Genomic DNA, 12,782 nt, shown 5'->3' with positions numbered 1-12,782 from the left:
ACCAGCTTCCAAGTGAGGTGGTGCAGGCTCCCACCCTGGGGGTTTTTAAGAGGAGGTTGGATGACCACCTTACTGGGGTCATTTGACCCCAGTACTCTTCTTGCCATGGCAGGGGGTCGGACTAGATGATCTGCTCAGGTCCCTTCCGACCCTAGAAACTATGAAACTATGCACCATCCTACACAGGCGCATGGACATGAGGGAAGGTCACACATGGCAGTTGCCGCCACTCCGTGTTCGGCTACAAACCACCTCCCCATCCCCCACTCGGCATCCAGCCCCCAGCCCCCCCACTCTGCATCCACGAGGGGTACACTGCTCTGCATCCAGCCGCCAGGGGTGTACTGACCCAAAAAGGTTGAAAACCCCTGTTCTAGGTTGTTTGTCTCCTTCCCTATCTCTCACGCAACTGCACTTTTCCTTTGGTAGCTACCCCTGCTTGTGAAAACTGAAGTAAAAAAGCCATTAAATTCTTCAGTCTTCTTCTGTAGCTCATGGTGCTGCACTGTCTGTGACTAGACTGCGTCTGCATTCGGTAAGGGAAATATGGAATCTCTGGGGTTCTTCTTATTTTTGACATACCAATAGCATGCCATTTTATTACCTTTAACGTTCTTTGCCAGCTACATCACAAATTCTGCTTTGACCTTTGAAATTTGCTCCCTGCATGCCTGCACGGGCACTGACAGATGTGCAACACCATGAGTTACAGCAATCCCTCAGACCCACCTGGAGGGTGGGGCTCCAATCCACCCAGCCTACCAACCAGTACAAGCTATGCAACCTCCAGACACAACTCTCTCCACTCCCACCCTCCCCCTTGTCCTCCCCGCTTTCCCTCCCATTCTGAAGACAGTGATGGAAGCACACAGTGACAAGTTAATGAAGGCACTCTGGTTTGAAGCATCTTCATCTGCACCTTCATGTAATGTACGTTCAGATCATCTCAGGATCAAGCCCTTTAAAAGTGCTCTGCAGTCTCGCTCTTCTGTAAAGGCATGGCTGCAGAGCACTTCACGGGACTAATCATGTGACAAAACGGCACTTGTGACAGCACCCAAAAAAGGCCTCCTTAAAGTAAAGCCAACTTTCCTGGACCTCTTGTCCCCTCAAGACCTGCTTCCCAAAGGACTCTGCAACTCAGAACCAATTTCATAATGGACATTAATTAGTACAGTAAAACTAATAGGACAGAGCCTTTCCCCTCTCTATCTCTTGTTCAAAATCTGGTTATGTCTTTTGAGACCGAACAAATTTCTTTCCAAGTGATGGCTGCTACATTAACTACATAAAATGAATTTCAGTGGTATCAGGCCATGGTCATCCACACATACAAGCATAAATTGATTTCATTTCTTAAAGTAAGTTAATATAAAGGTATCAGAAGCCTATATAGTGTACAAGAAATACACACACATGGCACAGCATGATGTTACCTTATTATATGTGAGCTACTGAATCAGGTAACATAGACAGCTGTATTTGGAGAATGTTCCTATTCACACATACAAAATATACTTCAGATCATTAGCACTTCTGTTTCCTTACAAACCAAGTTTTTCTTCCCGCTTTCAGCTTCAAACGCTAAAACCAAAATGCAGCAGGACTGCCTACACATGTAAGGGATTAGGGTCTTAGTTTGCTTCGGTACAGACCAAAATCTTAGTAGATTAAATCCAGTATTTTGCTTTGCACTAGTAAAACAGTGAAGCCTACAGGTGCAATATGTGCAGTATGGTCGGGACAGTAAAGTGCCTTCACCTTCCTGAACAGCACTGTCTTGCCAAAATGCAAACATGTTTCATGCTAACTGGTTATTTTGGCGCTGACATAAAGAATAAATGGAAGGCAATATTTTCATGTGAGGAACAATTTAAAAGTTTGTTATATTGCCAGGATATTTGTTTTTCCCTTGTAACTATATATCCTGTGAGTCTCAAGCTATCTTAATATGCTTTGGCTTCCTAATTACTACGATGAACTTGTTTCTAATGAAACTGAAATAATTTACCAGATTACATCACGCTTATTTAACATGAGTACATCTGAGCAAATCATCAACTGGCAGTCCTTTTTCTCAAGCAAATGTTCCTGAGTTAATGTTTTTGCTACTGTTTTAGTAAAGGATAACTTTAAACCTAACAGAAAAATCACATTTAGAGGAAAGGATACTTACCTAAATGTCCTAAACATACAAGGGTGTCTTTCTGGAACTGCCCTAGGCAGGTAGTGACCTTGTTTTGTTACCAGAAAAAAAAATGTCGAGCTGCTATTTTCTGTGTTCCTGGGTTTCAGATTCTTGGCGTAGGGACAGTCGGTCCTTTGTACTCTGCTATTACAATGAGGTAACCAAAGAAAAAGAGTCTTGGTCTTAGACTGTCAGCTGTTACTAATCACTGCTCCATGGCTTGCTGTGAATCCCTGCTTGCCTCTCCCTCCTGCTCTGCTTAGCACACATAAAGAAGATAAATTACTCCCTAGTTTCCCTTCAAAAAGCATATTGTTTGGCACATTCCAATATTGTGAGCAAAAGATTGAATAATGTGAAGAGTTAAATGGGTATCTAAACAGCGCCACAGCAGGGCCCTGCTCTAGCAGATGTGAGTTACAGGAAATAAACTTCAGCACCGGTTATCCAAATGTTTCCTGTTACCTTGCAGCACTTCAGAGTAATGCAGTTAGGGTCTGCAGAACAGTTCAGCATATCCCTGCCCCAGCGGCACTGCAGTTTCCTGCAGTAAGAGAAATACCAGTGACATCCAATGAAGTGCCACATGTAAGTGCACAGTATTTACTGTCTATGTTTCATTCTTCTGTGAAGTACAAGACTCTAGCATCAGATAAATTACTCAGTGATACCAGTTGTACTCTGGAGATGTTCATTTATCTCACCCCTGTCCTTGGTAACAAACTATACCATGATCAAGTTACAGCAAAAACATTTAAAAGATTAAATTGTTCCTTATCTCTTTTAACATAAAATAAGTACAGTATATATAGGGAAAAAGAGTTATTTTAATTACCAAAACTGAATAGTCAAACAAAAACCATTTTCAAGCAGTTAGGCAATTAGAAGGTTTTTAATATCAAATGAGTAAGGTCCTGAGACAGACTCCTAACAGGAGACGTGAAGGAAAAATAAATGTAAGAAGTTTTAAAACACAGTTTGATAAATTTGTGATCCAGATTATTGGTAGCCTTCAACAGCAAAAGATTAGCCCCAATTCAGTCTCTGCTTGGCAACGCACTTTATATTAGATATAATTCCTACTGTATTTTACAGTATGTGTGTGTGTGTGTGCGCGTGCACGCGCACACGCGCACACGCCTTACAGAAGTACCTAGTACTTGCAAAAGTACCTGACCTCTACTACAATCTGGTGCATTTCAAATTGCTTCTCGGCCCAATGGGCTGAGATGAAATATGAGCACCGAGATTGGTGGTAATCATCTCTGGCAGGCATAATTTAAAAGCCTCAATAGTAGAGGTGACTCCTTCATATAGATAGAAACATCCCAACTACACCTTCAGTTTGATGGTGGAAGGCTAAGGAGAGATAATAGAGTCCATTACAGTACATCATTGCACTCAGTTGCTCTGCTGGACTTTCCCATGTCCTGTCAAGCACTAACATTTTCTTAGGATCTGTACTTTTTTTTGTTTGCTCATGAAATGGAACAGCACACATTTCTTAGGTGGACAGTTGACTTAGTCCTAGCCAGCTAAGTGTAAATTGAATTTAATTCTATTATTTCAATTCTTTAATACTATTTTCTTGAGACTTTTCTGTCCACTATTTTGAATTAATCTGGGGAAAAAAACCTACTGAAATGTATAATCCAGTTATTAAAACTTGTAGCCAAGTAAAGAAAAGGGGAGACTGGAGATATTCTAGAGCAGCTTGCCTTGTGAACATACCTCTTTCAGAAGTGTCTCCACACAGCAAGACCCTGTGCAATGTCTTTTGTATGAATGGAGTTTTCATCACCTGTATTAATTTTAGCAGTGTTGAATTAACATAATCCTGAAGCTTCACTTCTGTGTACTTGAAGGCATTAACATTACTGTACCGCTTTGCTATTTTACTACCCACCTTTCTGTTGTTCAATTTGTGATTTAAACCTGGAATGTATTACTGCTCTTGTCTTTATTTGGGCTTTTTCCTGCAAGGTGCTCAATACTTTTAATGCCTGTTGTCTTTCATTCACCATCAGTTGGAGTTAATGCCCAGCACCTCCCAGGAGAACCTCCACACCCGTCAGGATAAAGCTTCAGAGTATAGTCATGATTACACTGAAACAAAAATCCACTGGCTTTATCTAACTAATGGCTTTCTCTTAGATTTTTTCCTTTGACCTTGCATAGTATTATTCATTTCCAAATACCTTAATCATCACCCACAGACTAAATGCTTCTTATGGTCTGAAGCTGCGAGTGTACTCAGCCCTGCCACTCGAGATATGAGGAGCTGGGAGTGGTCCTTAAAGACTACTTTATTAGGGGACTAGTGAAAGACAAACTAAAAGAAAATTAGGGCAACACTCCTGAATCAACAACTGGCAGTCCTGCTGTTCCACCACAGGGGAGCTGAAAAACCATTAGCACCAAAAAGACCCTCTGTTTTTGAACACTGTGGCTGAAACCCTAAGGGGAAATGTAGTCAAAGTATGCATTGAAAAGTGTTTGTTGCCAATTTTATCCTAAAACATGGGTCTAGTATCAAATTTAAACAGTCCCAGAAAGTCACTTTCTGTTCATCTGCATATTCAGTATTCATGAAGACCAGAAATCCTAGTTTGCTATCTAAACTAATATATAACCAGGGAGTGGTTATGACTTTAAAACTTAAACATACATGCTGTCTGGTGATTTATATATCAAAACAATGTTTACAGCAGCTTTACTTTTTTAAGAAGTAAAAAGGTAAAAATGTTTAAGGCAAAATCTTTGCTGTTTTGCATAAAATGTCATTTATTTTATTGAGAGAGAGGAAATAAATATCCTATTTTGTCTAACATGTTCATGGGAGGCAAAAATGGTCTGAGAACTTGGACATTGACACAATTATTCTTGTATAAAGTAAGGAGCAGACACACAACTTGGACCTACACCAGTGTACTTGAATCTAGTGTAGAATTCCTTGAGGAAGAATTCAGGGTAAAACTATGCCAATGTGTTACATGTGTAAATTACAGGGTAGGTACCATGTGTCAATTTATCCTACGGTAGTGTTTTGTTTAAAGCAAGCAGCCCATTACCTAATCTCCATCACCTCAAGGAAAGATGTGGCCAGCTGCATAGTGAGATAGCTGCTTGTCTGTACACAGGCAGTCCTTGACTTAAGACATTTTGAGTTACAACAAACAGCACTTACAACATTTATAAATTGACACCGTTTCGACTTTACAGCGCTTGATCTGACACAACGTGATGCCACACCAGTAAACAAGTTCACTGTGTCGCCCATCTCCCTAGAGAACATCTGCCCAAACTTCCTTGCACACTTTTTTTCAAGAAAGCAGACAAGGCTTCAGAAAATCCTGCAGCCAAGTCTCCTGAAAAGAGTCCAGCCAAGAGCCCTTCAAAAAGTCCAGCAAAGTCACCTCAAATAAGTCCTTACAAATCAATCTGGTTGCTATTTACAATATAAATACATTAATGTAGCTGTATTACTCAACTATAATTGATTGAATACAAAATTCTGGGTTATTATTGGTGAAAATAGGGTGTCGGGCCTTGGTTCAGGAACCAATCCCCCATTTATAATATTGTTCCTATGGGAAAATCGGTTCTGAGTTACGACGTTTCGACTTAAAACACGGTTTTCAGGAGCCAATTCTGTCATACGTCCGAGGACTGCCTGTATTCCTGATCCCAGTGTAGTTTACAACAGAATATAAAGCTGATATAAATCACACCAAGGCAAGTGTGTAATGGTTCCAGGCCCTGAAACTGAGATTTCCCACATGAAAGCATCAGCTGGGGACTTATCCCAAATTAATTTTTAAAATTAAATCAATGAGTCAAATCTGCTTCTACTGGCATCATGTTGATATAGCTCCTCAGCAGAAACAAAATCTATCCCAAGGAAGGCAGCTACCTGTCTGATAATAGGAAACACGTTTTTTTACTCCCTAACAGAAGAAAAAAATGAAATCCAAATACCTAACTCAACTTCCAAGCATCATTCCAGATTTGCAAACTGTGGTTTGTTTAAGGGTAATAGGTGCAAAAAAAATCTATCATTTTAAAAGTTGGTTACTAAGGACACATAAGCAGTGATAACTTTACATACATTGAAGTCTGAATCAAGGTATTCAGAGCTGAATCAAGGTACGCCTTACTTGGTTTAAGGAACTGGGGTCTAAAGTGTACCAGCTGCTAACCAGGAGTGAGTCATTCTTATTGCAAATTTTCTGTTAAGTTTTTCAATTAGCCTTTTGAGACACGAGTATAAATGTAACAGGTCAAAGGCAGAAAGGTGTCTGTGGTGCGCTCTGATGTACTGCCACATTGAAGCTAGGTAGACTAAAACCTCAGATTTTTAATGGCTTATCACCTTCAACAGTGCAGGGTTTGCCAATCCATTGACTGATTCAGATTCACATTTTAGCTCAACACTAGTTGAGGGAAAAGGGAAACAGCATTCCAAACTTACATTTGCTGCATTAACTCTTGCAATATCAAAGAGCAGTCTACAGCTCCAAAGTCACTAACCATAAGAGCCGTAAGGATCTATATATGTATGTGGTGTTACTGAGGAGAACAAAAATGATCTCATATTTAATCATGTCTTTTTTGGTTCTTTACCTTATCTCATTACAATACTACATATTAATTTATTCACATCATAGATTAAGTTAATGACCCCTTCTTGCCGTTATTAAGAAATATCAAATAATAGTAATGCAACAGCACTTGAGCAAATTACAGTGCAATTGGCCTGCACTCATTTATAATGATCAGATTGGGTAAGGAATAAAATAATGGTTGCATAGCAATCATTTCTGTAATAGATGTAATCTGTATGTAGTATAGGCCACAATTAATTACAGCCCTTTTGTTTCTCTTTCCATCTTCTCTTTCTCACTCTCTTAATAACTGTACTTCTTGCTACCTTTCCTAGTTCCCAAAACACTTTGCTCAACTTCCTCTGTAGCATCCTTGTCAGAGACTGATGCAGCCCCTTGCCCTTTGTCCCAAGAACTCTGAAGAATGGTTTGTTACGGCTTTATTTAGGCCATGGTGTGATTCACACTCATTTCTAAAAAAAACAGGGAGAAAGCAGGTGATGGGAAGGGGAGTGCAGGTTTGTTTTTGGTCGTACGGGCTTCTTTTCCCCTGGCGCACCATTCCCCGTCCGCTGTGCATTTGAGTGTATGTCTGCCATCCCTATTCACCCGTGTGTGCGATTGTGTGGGTCTGTACTGTTCCCATTCAGCTGTGTGTGCGCGTGTGTGTAGATTACAGGCACTCGGCTCATGGTTGCCTTGGCAACCGCAAGGCATCATTGTCTGTGGTGGCACTGAGAGTTTCCCAGGCCCACTGAGGACAGAAGAGGGGGGAGAATGGAGAAAGAGGAAGACAGAGCAGAGATGAGATGGCAGAGATGTTGAAAGCCAGCAGCCATGTGGGAGAGAGAGCTACAAGCTGTATTAAAGGGGCACATACATTGCCACAGAACAATGGGAGCTTTTGCTGGCTTTCTGTGAAAAGAAAGAATATGTACACAATGGCCTGTGACACGTGAAAGCCTCAGAGCTAACTTTATTGCTTCACCATTATGGACCCTGCCAGAGACCTATTCAGCCTGAAGAACTCTCTTCAACCCTTAAGCCCCAAGGAAAATAGAAGCTTTCATTCTCTTGTTTTAAAAACAGATCTAAATTTTTTTAAGATAATTTTTGCTGTCAGCATGTTGAAAGCTCTTGAAGACTCAATTCTGCAAGGTGCTGACTGCCTGTTGTGAAGCGTTGAGTGTCCATAGCTCCTGCTGACTCTTGTGGGAGGTCACAATGCTCAGCATCTCCTAGGATTGGCCTCATCTCCACACCACATAGCAAAACACAAGCCATTGTTAATATTCATGTATCTGACCCTGTCCTGAACACTTGCTGTTAGCACTCCCCACAAGCAGCTAAAGGACAGAAGGAGGGACGAAGCAGTCAGCCCATCCTTACTTCAAGCTAGAATATCATTTGCATGAAAAGGAAGAGCAGGAATGAAACTGGAACAACTCAAATAAGAAATAAAGGCATGAGCCCAGAATCAGAGATCAGGAGGGAAAAGAGCAGGTGTCCCATTTACCCTGCCCTTGTTACACTACTGTCATAGGGGCTGATCTGGTAAAGTGCTGAGCAAAGTGGGCATCACCTGGAAGAAGTTCACTGCCCCTTCACTGCCCTTTATTGTCATTGACTCTGGAAGGTGACAGCATCCAAACTTTAGGTCACTGGTTCAAAGAGAGTATATCACTTATCACAACATCAAAGTCTGGAGTAAAACTCCAAAGGTTCAGGGGTGCTCACCATCAAGGCACCAGAAAGAGCAGGATATCTGCTGACAGAGGGCACAACAGAGTCTATAACAATTCTTAGTTAAAATGCAGAGGAAATAAAGAAATACAGGGCACATTGCTACTAGTTTACAGACATGGAAGCATGTTTTTCTTTTCCAAAATATATATATAAGCCACATTTTGAAACATTTGACTTGAGTAATGAATTTAAACTCATACTTCATCTTGTTAATTACAGTTACAGTACTTGCTAAGGAGTTAAAATAATCACAGCTGGTATAAAACTTATAGGTATTCATTTGGACTGAAAAGTGCCAATTTCTGACCTTCTGTTTACATTAAACTAGGATGAATGTTTGCATTATTTTATGAAATCTTAATATAGTAAAAAAAAACCATATTCTTAGACAAAAGGGTTTTCACAATCTATTTTCTGTCTATAACAATAATACTTTATACTTAATAGTACACAATGCCATCTTCCCAGGACCTAAAATCATACAAACATTAGTGACTTAAGCCTTATAATATTCATGTAACCCACCAGAGGTTTACAGATGAAGGATATAAAGCTTAAGAGTTAGAGGTCAAATATTCCAAAGCAGGGATTTCCACTTAATGGCTCAATTTGTGCCTATATAATGCTGCCCTTGCATTACAAATAAGAACCTAGACAATGTAGTTAAAGCCTAGTGAATTCCCTTTACAGTTAAGTTGTGGTACAGATCTTACAGGCACAAATGCCTTCCCACAAAAGTGGGAGGCACACCTCAGTTGAGATGAACATTCAGACAAAAGTGGCTTGACCAAATTCACTACAGAAGTATCTGGCTGAGCCAGGAGTAGGACCCTGGTTTATCTTCTGATCTCAGTTACATCAATGCATATTTAGAGCCATTTCCCCTGTAACTCCACATTGCACATTTTTCTACAGTAATTCCAATAACTAATTATAATATAGATTGTTATAACAATGAGACATGATATACATTTTAAGAAAGCATTTGGTTTAACATTTGGATTATGGTTCAAGTTTTATGTTGACATATTATTTGTGTTCATTTATCTCACATTCATAGGCAGTCCCATGACTATAAGAGGCAGCATTACTCCTGTTTTGAGATAACTGGGCTCACCTTCCAAATGCAGGCTGTGAGGTCACTTGCCCCTTTAAATGGTGAGGAAAGAACCATGCATTTCAAGAGCTATGGAGTATCCCCACATGTGCCATTTTTGTGGTCCTCAGGAGGCATTCTTACTCTGAGCCAGAGTTCCTCCTGAGCCTCCTGTGGCTGAACAGCTCCTTCACTTAAAAACCACAGTGCAGCCCTGTTTGTGCAACTTGGTCAGCAAATGATTAAGTAGATGCCACACTGAGCACCCTGGTATCCACATTAAATCAGATTGCTCTAGGATCAGCCAAGAATCAGGATTAATGTCTCAACTTTTGGGAAGCTTGCAAAAGACTCCAAATGTTTATTCATACAACAGCGGGGATTTTCTGAATTGAATGAATGGCACGATAATCTATTTGAAACTCCCATGGCTTGGGCCAGAGGTAAATCCAGGTCATTGAATTAAGACCTTAAAAAACTACTCACCATATGCACAAAACTCTCATAAACATACCAGTTTTAAACAGTGAAAATAATTTATTCAGATGGTTAATCAGAGTGCACTCTGTGATGGCTTCCCTGCTATTACAGATAAAGTGCATCAGATTTTTATGGAGCATTTTTTGGATTATGTTATATCTTTTCTCTAAAACTAAATATGAAATATAGGCACTGCCATAGGATCAGGCCAATGGTCTCTCCAGTTTAGCATCCTATCTCCAACAGTTGTTAATAGGCAATAATTCATAGGAAAATATAAGCTTACTAGTCAAATCTGTAAGAACAAGCAAATTATGGGCGGGAACACAAAGGCAAAGAACAACAAGAGTGGTTTTACTGGGCCCATGCACTGAGTAGCTTTGAATATGTTGGCCATCCAAACTTCCCACAAAGCCATATTCAAGATACGAAGTTTACAATCTTTTCTCACACTTGTATGAGGTGAATGTCCTTGTGCTTAAATTTATTAGGAATTGCTGCCCTGGATAGTAAAGCATCAGGGAAGATGGGAATCCGAGCTGTAGTCTACTACATGAGTACAACGATTATTGCTGTATTGATTGGTATTATCATTGTGGTCATCGTCCACCCTGGGAAAGGTACAAAGGAAAATATGCACAGAGAAGGCAAAATTATGCATGTGACAGCAGCAGATGCCTTTCTTGATTTAATCAGGTGGGTATGGATATGATATTGCACATTTTCTGTAACAACAGCAACAGTAGTAATATTTACAAGTGCTCTACCAAGAAAAGCCTTAGAGGGTGACTAGATAAACTAGCAACACTTCTTTTGGAGCAGGTGATGCCAACATTGATATAAAATACAAAGGATCACATATTTACTTTCCAACAAGGCAGCAGCTGAACAAAGCAGCCAAGAAAGAAATTATTTTTAATCTTCAAAGCAGTATTGTATCTACAGATTCATGCTCTAACCACCCACACAGGTTTCTTCTTTCCTTCTGCAGTATAGCTCTATCCTACCACCAAGATCTTTTCCTCTACTCCACAACAAAATCCCACAGATTTCTTACTCCACATGAGACCATAATTTATCTATTCATCCTAATTTTATGTCATAGCCCCTAAACTGGGGCTAAATGCTCCGTTCTGCTCAGAGCGGAGAAAATTCCAAGAGAAAGTGAATACAATGCATGCAAGAGGGAAGCCAAGGCTTAATAACCTGCTTCCTTCTATCCCAAAGCAGCTTGACAGTCGTATGTTCCACAAGGGTAAGACGGAGCAGGGAAGGAAGTATCTATCTGAGCCCGGTGGCTTTTCCACAGAGAAATCCACTAGAAGCTTATGCTTTGTTTAGCCCACTGGAAGGATCATACAGGACAGACGTGGAGGGAGGCCTCCAAGAGATGTGCTGCCAGGAAGGGGGACTCCAGAAAGGAGCACGAAGAGATTTTCACCCATACGCAGACTCCTCCAAAGGTGCCAGATGCTTCTGTGATATCAAAGATTCAAACCTTAGGCATACATATTGATTATTGCCCTTTAGCAAGCTCTGTTAGGCTCACTAGATTGGGTGACTGTCAAAATCTTTCATTTGAAAACTCAAAGTTAATTAAATACTTAGCAAACTTTATCCATCCCAAGAGCATATTAATAAATACAAAATTTGAGCCAATGTAGCCTCACTAAGCATTGTTCATTTGGAAGTGGCTCCCCCTCCCCCCATTCTGTTTCATAACTGGCTATTATATATCCCTAGCCCCACAAATCTTGCCTGGCCGATCCAAACCACCCCCCTCACATTTTATGCAAAAAAGCTAATGATGCTAATACTACCTGTGAGGTTTTAAGTCACTATAATATTTGCACTTTTTTCTTCTTACCAATCCTCCAAAAATTGGTTTATTCCTCTTCAGCTATGCTACTTTAAAGAGATTTAATATTTCTCATGTTATTTTCTTTTCCTTTCACAGAAACATGTTCCCTCCAAACTTGGTAGAAGCCTGCTTCAAACAGGTAAAAATGTGTTGTTATCGGCAACTGAAATTCTACTATGGCAGTTTTAATGTCGTAAGCTAGGACATTGTTGTGGTTATTATTATATTATAAATAAAATTATGATACATGTCATACAACAAATTAGACACTGAAATATTGTTACATTTTTTTTTAGTAACAACCAATGATTTTGCTAGTCTTTACAGCAGCAATGAATCTTATACCTAATTTCAATGGTTAGCCAAAGAAAACCACTAAAACATGTGTTTTGTTTTCATTCATTTGTACTGGGCTACTTACCTAAGCCAGAAAACTAAAAAATTAGAATTGTTCCATGTTTGTCAAATTCACAAGCCTAAAACAAACCCAGGTAAAATCACTAACTCTGTGGCAGGAACACCAGAAATATTACTTCCTCAATATTCAGTATGTCTACCTATAAACTGCCTCTCATCAACATTCCTGTTAAAAAAGGACAAATAAAAGTAGCCAATTAAATTGCCCTTAAAATGGGGAAAGACAGTAATATCGTGAGCCTCTAAACATATGCATGTCATCCTCGTATCAAGGGACTGCTGGCACCAACAAGACACATGTATGTTGCCAGTGATTGGATGGCTTCTTTTAGATACTGATCTTCACCTTGGACTGGGGATGGGCAAAATATGGCCTGTGGGCTGGATCCA

General features: G+C 40.0%; 1 protein-coding gene across 3 annotated transcripts in view; it reads left to right on the top strand.

The window, feature by feature from the left end:
* SLC1A3 (solute carrier family 1 member 3) overlaps window positions 1-12,782 on the top strand; it is a 115,985-nt gene that overhangs the window by 71,672 nt on the left and 31,531 nt on the right. For 2 of the 3 annotated variants that reach the window (XM_019517955.1, XM_019517956.1), the window contains 2 exons: window positions 10,606-10,810; window positions 12,072-12,114. In XM_019517955.1, coding sequence (XP_019373500.1) covers window positions 10,606-10,810; window positions 12,072-12,114 — 248 coding nt within the window. Of the gene's footprint in view, window positions 1-2,685; window positions 2,777-10,605; window positions 10,811-12,071; window positions 12,115-12,782 lie in introns of those variants that run through there. The other variant, XM_019517958.1, reaches the window with a different exon arrangement.

The sequence above is a fragment of the Gavialis gangeticus genome, unplaced genomic scaffold, assembly GCF_001723915.1.
Source record: "Gavialis gangeticus isolate Ggan-Ray unplaced genomic scaffold, GavGan_comp1, whole genome shotgun sequence".
In the NCBI taxonomy this organism is placed as follows: domain Eukaryota; kingdom Metazoa; phylum Chordata; order Crocodylia; family Gavialidae; genus Gavialis; species Gavialis gangeticus.
This window is presented reverse-complemented; position numbering and strand designations above follow the sequence as displayed.